The 20,855-nt window shown below is 39.0% G+C and overlaps 1 protein-coding gene across 2 annotated transcripts in view; it reads left to right on the top strand.

The window, feature by feature from the left end:
* The window catches only part of LOC122313643 (cytochrome P450 71B34-like), a 47,961-nt gene extending 27,349 nt beyond the window's left edge, over positions 1 to 20,612 (top strand). The window contains exons 1-2 of one of the 2 annotated variants that reach the window (XM_043128812.1): positions 18,636 to 19,616; positions 19,760 to 20,612. In XM_043128812.1, the coding sequence (XP_042984746.1) occupies positions 18,684 to 19,616; positions 19,760 to 20,371 (1,545 nt within the window). In that variant the 5' untranslated portion in view covers positions 18,636 to 18,683 and the 3' untranslated portion in view covers positions 20,372 to 20,612. Of the gene's footprint in view, positions 1 to 18,635; positions 19,617 to 19,759 lie in introns of those variants that run through there. The other variant, XM_043128814.1, reaches the window with a different exon arrangement.
* Positions 20,613 to 20,855: the final 243 nt, after the last annotated feature.

Here is a 20,855-nt window from a genome sequence, read left to right as displayed (position 1 = left end):
ATGTGAAGCTTAGGTAGATGGAAAAAGGGGAGGCTTCGGATCAGCTTTTTAAAACTTTTGTTTCATTAAATAAGCCCATAATGCAGGAAATGAGGTGTCCATATGGGACGTGTTTAGATTCTCCGGAAGGCATTCACTCAGGTGCTGTGGATTATTTCAGTTCTTTTCTCCAGGCTCAAGCTCGTAGAGATCTTCTAGACTTGTCAAATTTGGTGCAAACTTCATTTCTTGAGGAGGAAAATGCTAACCTCCTTCAGCTCCCTTCAATCCAAGAGGTTAAAGAGGCTATGTTTTCCATTCCTGTGGATAGTAGCCCGGGTTCAGATGGATTTGGCTCTAGTTTCTATAAAGCATGTTAGGATATTGTTGAAGCTGATGTGGTGGCAGCGGTTTAGGAATTCTTCCTTTGCACCCCAATGCCGAGATTCTACTTAGTGTCTTACATTGTTCTCATTCCGAAAATGCAGAAGCCTACTGGTTTTTATAAGTTCCGCCCTATCAGTTTATGTTCAGTGGTGTACAAAGTTTTTTCCAAAATCCTGGTTCAAAGATTATCTCCTATTCTTAATAAAATTATCTCTTTAGAGTAAGGTGCTCTCCTTCATGGGAGAAGCATCCTTGAAAATATTTCTTTGGGCCAAGAAATGATACACATGCTTAATAAGAAGGTTAGGGGTGGTAATACTGCTATTAAAGTGGACATGGCTAAGGCCTATGACAGCATAGATTGGGACTTCTTAATTCATGTAATGGCTTCATTCGATTTTTCTATGAGGTTCTGTACTTTGATCAGAAATTGTATTTCGACTTCTTGGATCTCAGTGGTTAAGAATGGTTCGGCTAAAGGTTTTTTCTCTAGTGGGCGTGGTTTGCGTCAAGGTGATCCTCTTTCACCATACTTGTTTATCCTCGTTGAGGAGGTGCTCTCCAGACTTTTAAAGCATAAGTTTACTAGTGGTAATATTGTTCCATTCTCTCATCCCCGAAGTACACCTCTTGTTTCTCATCTATTATATGCTGATGATATTGTGCTGTTTGTTAATGGCGAAAGATCTTCTCTTCAAGACGTCAGAGATACCTTTGAGTTATACGAACCTTGGTCTGGTCAAGTGGTGAGTAAGGAAAAATCCTCAATCTTTTTTTCTAAGCATGCTACTACTGCTTGGAAAAGGAGATCTTTACTTTTGACATCTTTCTTGGAAGGTTTTTTCCCGGTCAAGTACCTGGGTGTGCCTCTTATGGTAGGTCGGATGAAAATCTCACATTTTGATGATTTATTGTGCTGCATTCGACGGAAATAGGAAGGATTGCAGAATAGGTTTTTATCTTCTGGTACCCGTCTTCTTTTATTGAGACATGTTCTTGCTAGTATTCCAATTCATTTGCTCTCTGTTTTGCATGCTTCAAGGCTGTCATGGGAGCCTTAAAGCGGCTCATGAGTAATTTTTTCTGGGGATCCTGGAATGGAAAGCAAAAGCGTCAATGGGTTAATTGGCATGAAATGTGTTTACCGATTCGAGAAGGGGGTTTGGGTCTTCGAAAATTAGAGGAAGTCCAAGAATCTTTATTTATGAAGCTTGCTTGGAATTTATTGGCAGGTGATTCTTTATGGGCCAATTTTTTCAAGCAGAAGTATGTGAAAAATCAGCATGTGACAGTGGTAGACCAACAAAAAGGAACATTATTTTGGAAGCATATTGTGGGTATGGTTCCAAAGATTTTAGGCAATTCTTGGTGGCGGGTTCGAGATGGTAATATGTCTTTTTGGCGAGATCCTTGGCTAAAATTGTGACGCCCCCAAATCCCCATGTACGAACACGGGAAAATTGAGACGTCCGGATGATGACATCATGGGTCATCACCCTATCGACATGTGTCAAGTGTGTGAAAAAGCGATGAGTGTGCACAAGAAATACGCAGCGAAAAGCAAGTCAATAACTAAGTACCAGAATTTTTCTTGTTTAATACAAAACTATTCAAAAGATACATAAATAAATATTACAAGACACAAATATAATTTTAAACTAAATACAAAGCATAAATTTCAGCATCTCGGCGAAGCCGCATCTTCGGGCTCAGCCTCCTCCTCCTTATCCTCGATCTCTGCACCAAAATCTACGGTACCAAAAATGGTGCCGCAGGTAAGTAAACTCCAAACACCACTAGATAAAAACATATAAAAGTCAAACAATATGCATGAAACAAAAACCAATGCACATGCGCCATAAAACATAATTTTTCCACGCACGCCAAAAACCGATTTGGCCCACAAAAACATATTCTTAAAACCAAGCCTCACCATTATCCCAGATAATGGCCCAAACCACTATTTTCCCAGAAAATGGATCAAAACCTCGAAAACCAAACATCGTCATTTTTCCAGAAAATGGCCCACATCTGAAAACCATAAAAACAATCCAATTATGCATGAACCATGATCTCCCCTAGGTATCATCCGCACACCTTGGCTCTGTGTCACACCGCAGGTAACGACTACGCATGTGACACCTAAACGAGCGATGCCCAGACTCGCGCCCCTGGCGTACCTGGCCAGGCCATCCTCTAGTCCCCGCCACTCTAGGGACCACGGAGTCGACACGACAGCGTTACCATATCGTGCGATCCGATCGTCGCCCTGCGAGAACCCAGGGGATGTCACTCAGTATTATCCACTCCCGAGTGACCAGAGGAGCTCCACCAGGATATTAACCCATCCCGGCTTGGGCTAGCGAGACACACGCACCCAAAACCATTTACGCCAATAAAACGAGATTTTCTTGATTAAAACAAAATGCACATAAACACAATATGCAACTCATGCCTCATGACTCAAATAATCAAGCGAACACAAACAAGCAAAACCAAGCACTCCGTCCTCGATCCATCCGACCCCCGAATTCCTCGGACTCAGTCCGGAATCAGCGAACCAACAACAATTAATTATTGAAAGAGCAAAATATATTTAAATCTAAAAGTAGGGTTTGGAAAATACTTACAGCGCTATATGGTATTTTTAGAAAACATGCGGCGTTGCAAACGGCGGAAGGAAAGCAACGTAACAATGAAAATTCACTGTGGCCGTGGGTTGTAAAATACCCACTTTTGAACGGGGACAAACCAAGGCTCGGGATTGATAGGGAAGGGTCTAAGGATGTTTGTGAAGCTAATGGAAGTTAAGTTTGGCCAAGGGTGGTGGTGGAAACGGCGGAGGAAGGCTGGATTTTTCAAAATGAAAAGCTAGCTCGTGGGAGCTGTTCCGGTGGCTGTTAGAGGCCAGAAATGGGTGGGTTAGGATGGCAAGGAGCCGATGATGAAGTGGTGAAGAGATGGTGGCTGGAGGTGGAGCGACGGCGGTGGATCGGAGCAAAATCCGTGAGGCTTATTGGGCGTTTTCCGGCCAAACGGCGGCTCCATTGGCTGTGAAAATTGGTGGGGTGGTTCACCGGAGGGAGGGGAAGATTTTGGTAGGAGTGGTGTGCCGCACGGTGGCCGGCGGCGGTGGGTCTGGGCTGAAGATGGTTCCAGCGTGGGAGAGGAGAGAGAGAGACGAACGGGGGGGGTTTATGCGCGGGAGAGAGGGGAGGAAAAAGAAGAAGAAAAAAAAGAAAAAGAAAAAAAGAAAAAGGAAAGAAAAGAGAAAAAGAGAAAAAGGAAAAAGTTAAAAGAAAAGATGTAGGAAAGAAATGAGGTCCAATCCTCATTCCGGAAAGCAAAACAAAACCGCCGAAAACGAGATTAAAAACCCGTAAAACGACTAATTAAATAAAACACATCATCAAATAAATAAAAACCAATTAAAATACATTAATTTAAAATAAATAAACTAATATATTAATTAAATTAAAAACAACCCTTCAGTGAAAATACACGTAAAAGCGGGTCATCACATCCTCCCCCCTTAAAAACAAATTTCGTCCTCGAAATTTGCAAGCTCAACCACCAACTTAAAACAAGCCACATAAAATCACATAAACCATCTGTGACCAAGATTAAGATACGTACTTTCATTACTCAAACAAGTACGGGTATTGTTCCCTCATGTCCGCTACTCGCTCCTAAGAGAAGTCTTGAGCTAACGGATCTCCCCATGCCATTTTAACCAAAGGTATTGCCTTGGACCTCAACTGTTGCTCCTTCCAATCCATGATCTGCGACGGAACAACCTCATAAGTGAGATCCAGTTGCAACTGAATACTCTCTAGGTTGACAAAGCGTGGCTCTTGTTGTCCAAAGCTCTTCTTCAAGGACGATACGTGGAAGACATCATGAATATCCCCAAAATACTCTGGCAAAGCAACTCTATAGGCGACAGGCCCTACCCTCTCTAGAATCTGAAAAGGGCCGACATACCTCGGATCCAGTTTCCTCTTCTTACCAAAATGCTTAACACCTCTCATGAGAGAGACCTTGAGATAAACCCAATCACCTACTTTAAAAGATAACTCTCTTCTCCTGGTATCAGCGTAACTTTTCTAGCGACTCTGAGCTGTCGCCATTTTATCCCTGATGATCCGAACTTGACTTTGCATCTCTTGAATTATTTCGGGTCCAATTATCCCACTCTCCCCGACTTCATCCCAACACAAGGGCGATCTACACTTCCTCCAGTAAAGAGTTTCATAGGGAGCCATCTGAATGGTCGCATGGAAGCTGTCATTATATGCAAACTCTATGAGCGGCAAATGGTTTTCCCAACTCTCTTGAAATTCCATGACACACGCTCGCAACATGTCTTCAAGGGTCTGAATGGTGCGCTCCGATTGGTCGTCTGTCTGTGGGTGGTAAGCAGTACTGAATTTCAACTTAGTACCCAAAGCTGCCTGCAAACTCTTCCAGAACTGCAACGTGAACCTTGGGTCTCGATCCGACACTATACTCTTTGATATGCCGTCTCCTTGACATACAAGCGGGTCAACTTACCCAAGGAATCAGTGTTATTAACGGGCAAGAAATGAGCACTCTTCGTTAACCGGTCAATAATCACCCAAACAGAATTTTTCCCACTAGGCGTCCTCGGCAAACCCACTACAAAGTCCATCGTGATGTCATCCCATTTCCACTCAGGAATAGGGAGGGGTTGGAGCATACCTGCGGGTCTTTAATGCTCGGCCTTCACTTGACGGCATGTGTGACATTTCTCAACATATAAGGCAATATCCCTCTTCATTCCATCCCACCAATAATTTTTCTTCAAGTCCCGGTACATCTTTGTACTGCCGGGATGAACTGAATAAGGGGCCGCATGAGCTTCTGCCATGATCCGCTCCTTGAATTCTGAATCTTTTGGGACCACTCTGCGATCTCGGAACCGAAGTATTCCATCTTTATCCATACTATAGTGCAACGGCCCTCGATATTTTCTGACCCTTTGAAGAGTCTTTAATTCTTCAAAATCAGTTACCCAAATATCAAGAACTGAAGATAAAATCTCATCTTGCTGTGAACTTTCAATAAGGAGTCTTCTCATCCCACAAAGCAAAGAATCCAATTCTGACGGCTTGGCTTCATCTTCCAAGTGCGATTTTCGGCTCAAAGCATCAGCAACTATATTGGCCTTCCCCGGATGGTACTTGATCTCACACTGGTAGTCACTGATTAGCTCTAGCCATCGCCTCTGCCTTATGTTCAGATTTTTCTGGGAAAACAAATGCTTCAGGCTCTTGTGATCGGTGTATACCTCACATGCTTCCCCATACAAAAAATGCCGCCAGATCTTAAGAGCAAAAACAATCGCAGCCAATTCCAAATCATGTGTCGGATAATTCTTCTCATGGTCCTTTAGCTGACGAGATGCATAGGCAACAACTCGTCCTTCCTGCATAAGGACACAACCCAAACCAAACTTAGACGCATCACTGAAGACTACGAATGGCTTATGCGGTTCTGGAAGCGCTAACACTGGTGTCGTCGTCAACCTGTTCTTCAATTCTTGGAAGCTTCTCTCACACTTATCTGACCAAACAAATTCTGCATTTTTCCGACTCAAAGCTGTGTGAGGTCCGGATAGGCGAGCAAATCCCTCCACAAATCTTCGGTAATATCCGGCAAGCCCCAAGAAACTCTGGATCTCGCGCACTGTAGTCGGACGCAGCCATGATAAAATGACTTCCACCTTACTAGGATCAACGGCCACTCCGTCTCGGAAAATCACATGCCCAAGAAATCTGACTTCCTCCAACCAGAATTCACACTTGCTGAGCTTGGCGTACAACTGGTGTTCTCTCAATTTCCCAAGTACCAGACGAAGGTGATACACATGCTTTAAAATAAAATTTAACTTTTTCATCTAAATTTTACCTAATTATTATCTAAACAAATGCTACTTCTTCAAAAGTAAAAAACGAGGGGAACAAAGTATCTTTGCAACTATCTTAGGAGTGTAATCTCCATTGTATGAACACACTGCTTAACTTTGTCTTCACTAAGTTTTAGTGTAGCTTGACAAATTTCAAAACCTTCGACAGTTACCTTGGGTACATGGACATAATAATTAAACACAAATCAGAGGAGCTAGATTTAAGAAAACCTTCCTATCTCTACTCCACTAATTTTTTTCACAAAATAATTGAAAACATATCAGAGGAGCAATATGTAAAGTATTGCAACAATGTGCAAACATCTTGAGACATGTGCTCTTAAATAATCAGAAGTTTCAAATCATGTGTTCATTACATACAACATAAAGACATGGATATTAAAACTGTAATAGCTTAGAACATAGCAAATTACTTCATTTCAGTACATTGCAGGTAGATTTCCATGCATATCATGCCGCAGTCATCAGTTCATCTTCATTTATGTTTATACTACAATAAATAGGAAAAGTTCAAAATGAGCATAATTGACTGAATAACAAAATAGAGCTTCCAGACAAGGTATCAGTACAATCCTGGGATTCTCATCTCTCATAACTAAGAATGTTAGTAAGCTAACAAGTCAGTATTTGTGATAGGCCATGGATTAGTCAGTTATAGACTTAATCCATGGCCTATTTCTAGAGAAGATTGCAAATGGAATTATTGTTCCATAAAACTTAACAAAACAAATGGAGATTTAAACATAGAGTTACTCATGCACCCACTGATTTAGTTTGACATACCAAAAAAATGGAGATTTCAACATAGTTGATTAGAGGAAAAGATAGGGCTAAATCTATAGTAGAAACTATAAGAGAACCCAAATTGCCTAAACCAAAACACAGAATTTTATTCTACCTCATCAAGCAGTAGGTTGAACTAATTTCTCTTGTTTCTACCTTCACAAATACTTGTTTCTACCATACATTATATTATCATCTTTCACAATGCTAGATTTCAAACCAGAATTTAAGAGAAGGAAAAAAAAGGCATGCATATTAGAGACATAATCCAAAATATAGACTGTATTGATTGCAAAATATAGACATAATACAACATAAAGAATTTGCAATGATTATTGTCTTTAAGCTTCTACCCAAAGAACACTGCATTGACAATGATAGAAACATATGATCTTTTTAATATAAGGACCCTACATTCAAAATTTTTTTAAATAAGTAAAAAGTACCCTACATTCACAGTGATAGTCTGATAATTTTCAACACTAATATTCGAAACACTAACATGTACCAGAACAAGCAAACTTGATTGCAAAGTAGCATATAAAGGCATAAAACTTGTTACATAGCAAATTAATGAAACTAAAAATCATTCAAGCAAAGTCTAGCATGATTAACTCTTCTTGATAATCAAGATTTTGAGTTCAATGAGCAAAATTACATCATAAGTTTTGACTCAAAATACCTTGAACACAATATATATAGCCTTAAACTAGGCTAACATGCACTGAAGTAATTTAAGTCATCAATAATACCATTGAGGTTAAAGTGTTTCAATTATAGCTTTTAAACTAATTTTGGCATCCTTATTAGAGCTATAAGTTAGGATTATAGTTAGGATTAGAATCAACACAATCAAAATTCCAACATCTAAGAAGAATACAATATTATTATGAGTAACTCGCTATTTACTTTAACTTGTCCATACAAGACAAGATTTGAAGATTAACACAGTGAGAAAAAAATGAACCTGAATTCAGTTTTAAACATAGAAAGATAATTTAAATTTCAATTGGAATGTCAAGACACTTTAAGAGTTCAGATAAATGCAGATGTTTGAATTTCAACATGTTATCCTTCAAGCTATTAGCAATAAACGCAAAAAACAAAGAATTGCTTTTGTAAGAACATTGGTGAATAATTTTACCTTTAGTAATATGCAATATCTTTATAAAAAAATTCAAGCATTAAAAACCACCTGCCTCCACTCCACACCTAAGTGAGGTAGAACCATTGTCCCAACCCTTGTTTGTGAAACAATAACTAAAAACTGCACCAAAAACCAATTGGCTCATGCTACTAAAAACCCTGCACTAAATCTCCATCATTAAAACAACACAATCTCCACAAACTGCACCACAAAATCTCCATTACAAAATCTCCACAAAAATCAATCAATGAAGTAAAATCTCAAATGATGTGCATAGCAGATTGCATTAAGTATTGATTATCACTATGATTAGACCCAAAATACAAAATCCAGATTGATGTTTCCAACTAAACTTAACTTGATTAAAGTGATCAAAAGACAAGGATTGCATTGTAAATGAAAATACCCCATTGAATCCAATTACTCAAGTTGAGGTTTGCTTTCGAAAACACACCAAAAAGCTACACCAATTCCCATTAAAACTCAATCAAGCCGAGCAAGAGGTTTTTTGATAGGTAAGAGAAAATCAAGCCATAACACTAGACTCAAATACTTTGGAGTTCTCAATCAAATTCAAAAAAAAAAAAAAAAAGAAGAAGAAGAAAATGTAATAATCCTTTTCCATAAAGGCTTTCTATCCAATTCAGATTGAACTGCAACTAAAAATATGACTAAGGAGCATAAGTCTCTAGCATATGACATAAGAAACCAAGTAACCTGACTATAATTAGTTGGGAGGTGGTAAAAATGTACCATCTAAGACAAATTTACAATGCAATCTGCTACTTATGTCAAATTACTTTAACCAATTATCCCAAGTTGGTTAAAGAAAATTTTTTACTTTAACCAATTATCCCAAGTTTTCATAACCAGGGTCATCCATCTTCCTTTCCTACACTTTTCATAACCTGTCCCAATTCTACATATGCAGAGCATAAGATTAATAAGGGCCTTTCTTTACATAATGTGACCGATAACATTCTAGAAAACGTTAAGTATTACCATGTAATGGAAAGAAATGTTAGCAAAGTCAATAAAATCAAGAAAATGAGGGAGAATATATAAAAACATGTCAAATTGATATGGGCTTGTCATAGCAAAAACTATTGAAGTGCTAAGAAGAAGAAGAAAAAGACTACAATGCCAATAATTTAATAAGACAACCAAAAAACAAAAGGAGACAAAAGAAAAGCATGACTGTAAATTCACTACATACATAACACTCTTAGCATGGTTTCCAATATTCACTAGTCAATTCAATACTACACTTAACTACTTAGCACCAATGCCACAAATTCCTCTACACATTTCCATCTACCTACAATTCAATTAATAAAGCATACCACCAACTAGGACAACACTGCTGGAAGATGGTTCCACCATCTTAGGCTTAACAATATCTAGTTCTAATTTGACATGATCAGTAATTACATTATCCTTTAGTTCAATATTTTCATTAATTGACACAAAATCAGTAGAAATAGAATCAGATTTTACTTGAGACCCTAAAATAGTGTTGACCTTAGATACCTGGTTCTCCAGCCAAGGCTTCAAGTCCTCAGTCTCCAACTGGGGCTTTAAGTTGTTAAGCCATGACAATTTGAGGGGGGGCGTAAACCGAATTCCAAATATTTGGGGACATGAGTTGCATCCAGGACTGGGTCATAGCTCAATGTGAAGAAGTGGAATGAAGTGTTGTGAGTTTTATGTCATTTATCTTCTGTTAATTATGCTCTGTTATTTGCATTCTGTTTTCCATTTGTTTAAGCTCTATTTGTTAGTTGCAGTTTCCCTTATATTTCGGTTTGTGGTGCTTGGCTTTGCTTATTTAAGCAGCCATCGTTTTCATTAATGAATCATCAAGTATTTGCATTCAAAAGTGTGGTACGTTCTACCCTAGAAGGACAATTGTCTTAGTGTTTATATTCTCTGTGTTGGGACCTATCATTGGCCTCAAAGCCAGGTTACTAATGGGTACTAACAAAGAACGTATTGAGCACTTGGAATCTAGATTCAATGTAGTTCATGAAGGACTTCAGCAAATGGAGGAAGCTATCAATCGACTTTCAAGTGTATTGATAGCAAACCAGGAGAATCCTAACCACGAAAACCATCATCGAGAAGGCAACAATGGGGGTCGGCAGATCATTTCTTCCAAAACAGCGAGGCTGGAATTTCCACGATTTTTAGGAGATGACCCAACCGAAGGGTTCAATCGTGTGGAACAATTCTTTGAATACTAGGGCACGACAGAAAACCAAAAGGTTCCCATGGCTGCTTATCACCTTGAAGGGGAGGCCAACCAGTGTTGGTAGTGGCTTTGTAAGACATTATCGGAAGAAGGACATGTGACTTTATGGGAAAAATTCCAAGAGGAATTATGGGCTCGCTTCGGACCATCAGGCCGTGAAGACTTTGATGAAGCTCTCTAAAAAATCAAGCATCTAGGGACATTGAGGGACTATCAATGTGAATTCGAGAAACTTGGCAACATAGTAAGTGGATGGACGCAGAAGGCATTGGTGGTAATGTTCATGGGTGGCTTAAAGGCTGAGATTTCTGATGGGATTCGGATGTTTAAACCAAAATCCCTCGAGGAGGCCATCAATTTAGCACGAATGAGAGATGAGCAGCTTGCAAAATAGAGGCGATTCTTGCGACCACCACCTATGAGAGCTCCTCTAGCTCTTCCACAACCCACTCATGTAGCTCCTGCTACTCCAGCTACTCCAGTCAAACGTTTATCCTGGGAGGAGATGCAGAGAAAATGAGCACAAGGCCTCTACTTTAACTGCAATGAACGATTTACAACTGGGCATAGATGCCAAAAATAGCAGCTATTACTTTTGGAGGGCTACGCAGGTGCCGATAATATGGTCTGTGAGGATGTCACTTATCAACAAACGAGAGAAATTGATCAAGAAGACGTTATGGGAGAGGTGCAAGAACCAGAACTAGAGCTTGAAATCACCTTACACGTGTTGACAGGATGGACTGGCCCAAGAACAATGCGTATGACAACAACTATGGGTTCTCACGACGTGATGGTGTTTATCAATAGTGGATCCACACACAACTTCATCAGTGCTCGTTTGGAAAACACGCTGCATCTACTAGTAGTACCAACGAAACCGTTCATTGTTCGAGTTGCTAACAGTGAACGGCTAAAATGTCAAGGACGATTTGATAAGGTATCAGTGAATTTACAAGGCACTAAGTTTGATCTCACCCTTTTCTCTCTGCCCCTATCAGGACTTAATTTAGTACTAGGCATCCAATGGTTGGAAATGTTGGGTTCCGTGGTTTGTAATTGGAAGCAACTAACCATGGACTTCATTTGGAATAACCAAGCCCGACGGTTGCAGGGACTGGGCGAGCAGTCCATTCAGGAGGCTACGTTAAAGGAACTTTCAAAAGATTGCCGACAAGGCCAGACATTATTTGCATTATGTTTTCCTTCGGCTACAGAGGACGGCCTACAAGGTGCAGTTCATGGCATTAATCATCCAGGTGTGTAGCGGGTAATACATGAGTACACAGACTTGTTTCAAGACCCATCATGCATACCACCTATGTGCGAGATAGACCACTGCATTACACTAAAAGAGGACACTGAACCTATTAATGTACGCCCTTACAGATACGCTCACTTCCAGAAAGAAGAAATCAAGAAGCATGTGCAGAAGATGCTAGATTCCAGACATATTCGTGCTAGCACTAGTCCATTTTCTTCTCCAGTACTACTTGGTAAAAAAAAGGACGGTAGCTAGCAATTTTGCACATACTACCGTGCACTTAATAACGTCACCATCAAAGATCGTTTTCCCATCCCATTAGTGGACAACATGCTCGATGAATTACACAGCGCTGCATATTTTACAAAGCTGGATTTGCGAGCCAGATACCACCAAGTAAGGGTAAATCCTCCTAATATTCCTAAGACTGCTTTTCGTACTCATAATGGTCATTATGAATATCTCGTAATGCCTTTTGGCCTCTGTAATGCACCCTCCACATTTCATGCCATCATGAATTCAATATTTCAAACTCATCTTCGAAAGTTCATTTTGGTCTTTTTTTATGATATTCTCATATATAGTTCCACTTGGGAGAAGCATGTGACACATGTTGCACAAACTCTGGAAATTTTGAGACAGCATAAGTTTTTTGCTAAGGCAAGCAAGTGTGTTTTCAGACAGCAAGAATTAGAGTATTTGGGGCATATCATCATGCTGCAAGGAGTGAAGGTTGATGATCAAAAAATTGCAGCCATGCTCGAATGGCCCCGACCTGCTAATATTTATGAATTACGTGGGTTTTTAGACTTGACAGGTTACTACCGGAAGTTCGTTCAAAATTATGGCATCATCACTCGACCCATCACCAACCTACTCAAGAAGGGGAAGTTCGGTTGGCATGAAGAGGCCGAAACAGCTTTCTCTGCTCTTAAACGAGCAATGACCACCACTCCCACTTTGGTTATGCCTAACTTCAATGACTCTTTCACCATTGAGACTGATGCCTCTGGAGATGGGATTGGCGCAGTTCTAACTTAGCAAAGCAAGCCCATTGCCTATGTGAGTTGTGCACTTGGAGTTACAAAAAAATCATGGTCAACCTACGCCAAGGAGATGCTTGCAATTGTAGAAGCCATACGCATGTGGCGAACTTATTTATTGGGGTGAAAATTCTTCGTTCAAACCGACCAGCGCAGCTTGAAGTATTTTTTGGATCAACGTGTATCGAAGCCGAAGTAGCAAAAGTGGGTAGCCAAATTAATGGGCTACGACTACAAAATTATTTATTGTCCAGGCCGCAAGAACTCAGTAGCTAATGCCCTTTCATGCCAGCCAAACAGTCCAGTACTGCATCATTCGCACACAACCACAATTACCTTGTGGGATGAGATTAAAGCTGCTTATGAAGGATTCTTATATTCAATCCGTAGAACAGGTGGCAAAGCCTCAAACCGAAGGTCCATATTCTCAGCACCAAGGACTTTGGTTATTTAAGGGAATGGTGGTTATTCCTTCATGTGTGACACTGCGCACTAAGCTACTACATGAGGCACACAACACCAAAATTGGTGGTCACTCAGGCGTTTTACGAACATTCAAACGACTAGCTCAGGAATTTTATTGGCCTAAAATGCACCAATCCATCTAGGAGTACGTCAAGCACTGTGGGGTATGCCAAAAAATGAAATCTGAGACACTTTCCCCGACTGGATTACTGCACCCGTTACCCATCCCCTGCCATGTTTGGGATGATATTACTCTCGACTTCGTTGAAGGATTGCCAAGCTGCCACAACAAGGATACAATCTTAGTAGTCGTTGACAAGTTAAGTAAATTTGCACATTTTTTAACTTTGTCCCATCCATTTACTGCTAAGAGTGTGGCTGAAAAATTTGTTGAATGAGTTATCAAGTTGCATGGTCTTCCGAAATTGATTATTAGTGATCGGGATCCAATTTTTATTAGTTGATTTTGGCAGGAATTCTTTCAAATGTTAGGTACTCAATTGAAACTTAGCTCCGCCTATCATCCGCAAATCGATGGACAGACGGAAGTGGTCAATCAATGTGTCGAACAATATCTTTGCTGCTTTGCTCATCAATGGCCGCACAAGTGGAGCACTTATATTCCATGGGTTGAGCTATGGTATAATACAACGTTCCATGCATCTACAGGCATGACTCCATTTCAGGCATTGTATGGTCGGTTACCTCCTCTCCTTCACAATTACCGTAACGGTGATTCTTCGGTACACGAAGTAGACCAGAGTCTCGTAGGCAGAGATGAGTTGTTGCATCAACTTAAAGCAAATTTGGAATCTTCCATTAATAGTATGAAGCAGACAGCGGATAAAAGCAGGAGGGATGTGACTTTTGAAGTGGGTGAAATGGTGTTTCTCAAGTTGCACCCGTATTGGTAGCAATCGATTTTCCAACGTGTCCACCAGAAGCTTGCTAGTAGCTTTCATGGTCCCTACCCAGTCGTACAGAAAATCGGAATGGTTGCTCCAGAAGGAGTGCGAATTCATCTAGTCTTCCACGTCTCACTGCTCAAAATATTCGTGGGAGATCTGGTGGTACCTTCTACGAAACTGCCACTAGTGAATGATGAAGGCATAATCTTACTGGAACCTCAACAAATTTTGGACACTCGCTTGGTCAAACGAGGAAACAAGTTTGAAGAAGAGAGCTTGGTTCAGTGGAAGCGTTTACCAGTAAGAGAGGCCACGTGGGAAACAACTCAATCGTTGATTGAGCAATTTCTGCATATGGACCTTGGGGACAAGGTTTCGCTTGATGGGGGAGGGATTGTCAAGCCACGTCGATCTAAGAGGGGGCGTAAACCGAATCCCAAATATTTGGGGATGTGAGTTGCATGCATGACTGGGTCATAGCTCAACGTGTAGAAGTGGAATGAAGTGTTGCGAGTTTTACGTCATTTATCTTCCGTTAATTATGCTCTGTTATTTGCATTCTATTTTACATTTGTTAAGTTCTATTTGTTAGTTGCAGTTTCCCTTATATTTCGGTTTGTGGTACTTGGCTTTGCTTATTTAAGCAGCCATCGTTTTCATCAATGAATCATCAAGTATTTGCATTCAAAAGTGTGGTACATTCTCACCCAAAGAGGACAATTTTCTAAGTGTTTATATTCTCTATGTTGGGACCTACCATAAGTCCACATTATCTAGGTAGGGATTTGAATACTCATTAGAATTGATATCCAAATTGGCCACTAATAGAGAACACCAAAACCAAATTAAACTCAAGAGAAACATACAGAAAGAGGTAGAATCCAACCAATACTAAACATGAAATGGTGAATTGAAGGAAAAAGTGACATAAAAAAGAAGCTTGATCTCATTTGAAAACAGAAAATCATAACCTGGGAACCAATATGGGGTGCAGAGATGATACACGATTTTGAAAGCAACCAAATAACCATGTAGAGGTAAAGGAAATAATACAGGGGAAATATCTTTTCATCGATTCAAGAGAAATGCATGGATCCCATTATGGTTCCAAGATCTCAGTGTTTAGGTCCTAAAATATATTTACCATAGTTTGTCACAAAAGCTGTCGGGCATACCATTGTATAAGACAAGTTTGCAATCCCATAAGAAATGAAATAAGTCGAAAAAATGACAATTAAATAAACAAGCAGAACAAAACTTAGGAGCTTTGTGGTGGCTCTGGATGAAGGAGAGAAACAGAGAGAGAAAGAGTGAAATAGAGAGAGATACCGAGAGGGGAAGGGAGAGAGGTCGTCAAAGGGAGGCCAGTGGAGGGAAGCCATCTTTTTAATTAGCAAAGGTCGACTTGATTGTTTTTTGAGATTTCTCATATGCTTGTGGTTTGTCGGTAGACCACCCTACCCAAGATGGCACTAGATCTCACTAGATCTAACCCTTCTTGCACCAGATTAAATAAATAGCTATCGTCGTTAAGACCAATGACCATTCCAGAATCAAAGCTCTTTTGGGCTCCTACCTCTCCATATGGTGGCAGCTACCCAAGAAATGGTTGGAATAATCAGTATGTTGAGGTAGTTTAGCTAATTGTAGGGGTGGGCAAAAACTCCGTCTACTCCAACTCTGTTCAAGCTCCGATGAACCTCTGAGATTTTTGAAATCGGAATTGGAGTCTCCTAGTTGGAGTTGGAGTCAGAGTCTAGAGGCCTAGTTGGCTTCAACTCTGACTCCGAACTTCGACTATTTATACCTTACATGTTACATATTGTAATTTACATCAGATAGCCACGTGACCTAATGGTTGAGATAGGGTTTTGGTTCTCAAAGAACCTGCGTTCGAGTCCCTCTAGGCCCAATTTTCTTCCCTGGCCGACAGCAATTAGGTTCTTGGATTGAGTCTTAGCCCAGCAACTTGTCCATGGACAGCTGGCTATATGCCTAAGGCAAGTAGCAGCTCAACCAAGGCCGATGGGAACTGCGAAGCGATAGCGACGGAACATGAGTAGCGAACAAGAAGTTAGTGCTCAAGTATAACTTGTGTCAGCTCAATTTCAAACCTCTCGTAATTTCATTTACAATTTTAAATTATAAAATAATCATTTTTACTTTTTCAAATTTTTTAAAAAAATATAAAAAGAATACAATTTTTTAAGTTTTAAACAAGAAAAATATTAAAAAATATATTTAAATAATTTTTTTATTTTATGATATTTTTATTTAATTTTTCTCTCTCATTTTTTAAAATTCAATAAAATATTTTAACTCAAACTATCTTATTACTATTTATAAATTATTTTACTATTCTTTATAAAATTTTCATTTTATCTTAGAGCATGTCTGACTATCTTGGTGGCCAAGCATGTTCCATGTGGCATGTACCAAATACTTGGAACTATTTGAATTTATAAAAAAAACCTTAAATGACGCCGTTTTTAATAGGATATATATTCATCTTTTTCAAAGAATAAAACTCTAACCTACGCATTTTCTCTCTTCTCTATCTAGTGCCCCCACTCATTCTACCACTCCATCATCACCTCCACATTCTTTTATTAGACTGAGTCAAATGCCATACTCTTCATCTTTTCCATCATCCCTTTTCGTCTCGGCTGGTTTCAAATGCTTCATCTTCTCCATTGTCCCTTCTCTGTCAAGATTCATATTTTAGTCCAAGTATTTTGCTGCTATAAGGACGTCATATGCATGTTCTTCCTTGTTGTCGGTACCGTGCATGTTCTTCGAGATTCAACCACTCTTTCTCAATTTCTTTGTAGCTTGATTTGTGCAAATAATTTCCTGATGTGGGTGATTTTTCCAATTTCATTTGGTTTGGGTTTTTTTTTTTTTTTTTTTTTTGCGGGTGATTTTGGCAATTAGATTTAGAGTGGTTTTTGATTCTGTGAGGTACAGGTTGAGGTAGCTTTGTAAAATGCAGGCACAGTAGCTTTGTAAAATCAGCTAGTGAAGGTGGGGAGAGAGACGTCTTCCCATTTATTCGCAACCATAGGTAGAATTTAAACGCACGGGAATTGGGATAGCGATACGTAGCTGTGTCTTGCTTTCTTCATTTCCCACTCACCATTACTTTTTAGTGCCATTATTGCTGCGCGCCATCACCTTAGCCTCTTAATTAACTATTCTGTCAATTCGGAGCTGACTTTTCAAGTTTTGAGAATTATTTTTACATTGATCTTTCCAATCACGAAAGTGTCAAGGAAGGCCGGCATTAGTAGTTAACAGATATTAAATTAGGCGATGAATGCTCTATTGGTAGTTGGCTTTACACTATCATCACCTTCCCCTCGATGTCGCAATTCAAGTTACCTCTCTCTGTCTTGCCACATATCTCATTTCTGTTTTTTATGCCATGGATGGCAATGGTTTTCCGATCACAAAATTTCTGTCTTTTTGTCTTTATCTTCTTGAGATGTCTGAACTTTGAATCGTTTCATTTTTTTAAAGTTTCTGCTTATCTACTATAGTCTGAATAATTTAGTTCCTGTCCGACATACTTTCGTTACACAGTAGCGAGCTAATTTTCTTCTTAAATTCGGATATTTTGAATTAAAATATTTTATTAAATTTTAAGAAATAAGAGAAAAAATTAAATAAAAATATCATAAAATAAAAAAATTATTTAAATATTTTTGAAAAAAAAATTTGAAAAAGTAAAAATAATTATTTTATAATTAAAAATTAAAAATTATTTTATATTTAAGTGATATTTGCAAATAAAATTACGATTACAATTATGGCCTTATCGTATTCTCAAATTACAATTATATTACTTAATGATAAAATTTAATTTATAAGATTTTAATTTTAAATAATTTTAATTTTTAATTAAGGAGTGCTGCTAGGGTGCATTTTTAATTTTTTTTTCTATAGTTTTATAGAAAAAATATTAAAAAAAAACTCACATCAGTGCTAGGAGTGCTTTGACACAAGGAGTGCTGTAAGTGCTGGGCGTGGCTCCAAGTAAAATTTATATTTTTTATTCATATTTCTTAACACTTTTAAATATTTTTAAAAATTATAAAAAATATTAATATATTAATAATCACTTCCATAATTATTAAATAAAATCAAAAAATTAAAAAATTAAATAATTAAATATATAAACTATCAAAATAAAAAGATAAAATAAGAGACAAAATTATGTATATTATATATTGGACATATATTTATTCAATTATATTTGACAACTTCTATATTTTTTTCATGACTAGTCTTAAATGAATACTACGTTTTGACTTTTCATTTCAGGAATGCAATGGATTGAGAACTCATTTGTTTTTTTATAATACTTGTCAAACATTGATGGACGGTAGGTACGCTTTAATGGAATACCCAAATTATATACCACATGATACCGATCTTATCATATAGGTATCACACGGTCTGTTGTCTATAAATGGACAGTCACAGAGTAGCTTACTGCAAATAAAGATGGAAGCTTCAATGGATCTTTATGCTGTGCCCCTGTGGCTGAGGCTCTCCCTTCTCTTTCTTCTCCCTCTAGTACTACTGCTTCTAGCGAAAAACAAAATCTATGGCCAAAAGCAAAAGAAGCGCCTTCCACCAGGCCCTCCTACTCTTCCCATTATTGGGAACATGCACCAGCTTGGTGAATTGCCTCACAAAACTTTGTCCCAACTTTCCAAAAAATATGGCCCAATCATGCTCCTCAAATTCGGCTCGAAAACAATTATTAACATCTCTTCAGCTGAGGCTGCAAGACAAGTCTTAAAGGTTCATGATCTTGATTGTTGCAGTAGACCTGTCTCTTCCACAGCCGGGAGATTGACGTACAATTACAAAGACATAGTTTTCGCACCTTACGGCGATTATTGGAGAGAGATGAGGAAAATCTGTGCTCTTGAGCTTTTTAGCGTGGCTAGGGTGCACTCATATAGCTTTATCAGGGAAGAAGAAGTAGCTTCTCTAGTTAATTCAATTTCTCAGTCTGCATCTTCTGCAACCCCTGTTGATCTTTCTGAGAAGATGTTGGCTCTCACAGCAAATATACTCTGTAGGACTGCTTTCGGAAAGAATTTTCGTGGGAGTGGTTTGGATAATGAAAAGCTTCGAGAAGTGGTTCATGAGGCTGAAGTCATGTTTGCAAGCTTCAGTGCAACTGAATTCTTTCCATACGTGGGATGGATTATTGACAGGCTCTCTGGCCGGATTCGAAGACTCGAAAAGATTTTTCGTGATTTGGATGATTTTCTGCAACAGACCATTGATCTTCATCTCAACCCCAAGAAGAAAGAACAAGACCACGAAGACCTTATCGACGTGTTGCTGAGAATTGAAAGGGATCAGCAAACCAACACCGGTGCTCCTCCGTTCAATAAAGATAACATTAAGGCCATCCTCTTCGTAAGGACTCAAGCTTTCTTTCCAGGGTTTTTTTATCACGTTTGCTCGTGTTTTCTGCACTAATCTTAATTTCTTGAGCTCAGGTCTTAGGTTTCTATGTTCTAATTAATCATCATTATGCAATATTTCTTCGTGTATTTCAGGATATGTTTTTGGGTGGAAGCAACACTGCTGCAGTCACCATGCTATGGGCAATGGCGGAGCTTGCAAGGAACCCACGAGCGATGAAGAAAGCACAAGATGAAGTCAGAAACGTCGTTGGAAACAGAGGAAACGTCACCGAAAGCGACATAACTCATCTTCATTACCTGAAGATGATAATCAAAGAAACATTTAGATTGCACCCTCCAGCCGCAATTCTTCTTCCAAGACTGACCATGACAGACGTGAAGATCGGCGGTTATGACATTGGCCCCAACTCGTTGCTCCAAGTAAATGCTTGGGCGCTAGGACGAGACCCTGAATACTGGAAGAAACCAGGAGAGTTCTACCCTGAAAGGTTCGTTGATAGCTCTATCGAGTATAAAGGACAACATTTTGAGTTATTGCCATTTGGATCTGGTCGAAGAGGTTGTCCTGCGATATACATGGGAGCGACCACCGTTGAGCTTTCACTTGCGAATCTTTTGTATTGTTTCGATTGGAAAGTGCCCTCAGGGATGAAGGAGGAGGATATAAACATGGAAGAATCGACTGGTGCTGGCCTTACCCAGAAAAGAATACCTCTGAACCTTGTCCCAGTCAAAGTGTTTTAGTGCACAGTTAAATGATGTACTATGTGAGAATCATAACAAAAAACACTTTTGTGTAACAAAAGAGTTTTGGCTGTGAGGGCCATTGTGTTTTGGCCTTTTATAGTTAAGTCAAGTGGTATTTAGACCTGTGGTATTGTTATCTCCAGTTTCAAGAGTTTCTTTTGCTTGAAACCTTGATTTTGTGTTTGATAAATTTACAAGCTTCTTCAATTAAACATGCAGCCATTTGAATTTGATTGCTTCTTTTGTAGATTTTGAGCTCAGCGATTTTGTTCATCAGACAATGTGCGTAGAATTTGTAAATTTTGTCATGCAATGTGCGTAGAATATGTTCGATAAAATGTCTAAAAAAAAATACAACAACCGTACTCCATCGAATCCACACGACTTGCTTTAAGTCACCTATCAAATCAGTAATGTTTGTAATTAGTAATATATAGTAGAACTCAAAAATAAAAAGACTTAAATTTTATATTTTCATCTG

Source organism: Carya illinoinensis, chromosome 6, assembly GCF_018687715.1.
Source record: "Carya illinoinensis cultivar Pawnee chromosome 6, C.illinoinensisPawnee_v1, whole genome shotgun sequence".
Taxonomy (NCBI): Eukaryota; Viridiplantae; Streptophyta; class Magnoliopsida; order Fagales; family Juglandaceae; genus Carya; species Carya illinoinensis.
Note: the sequence above shows the minus strand (reverse complement) of the source record. Positions and strands in the feature narration are given on the sequence as shown.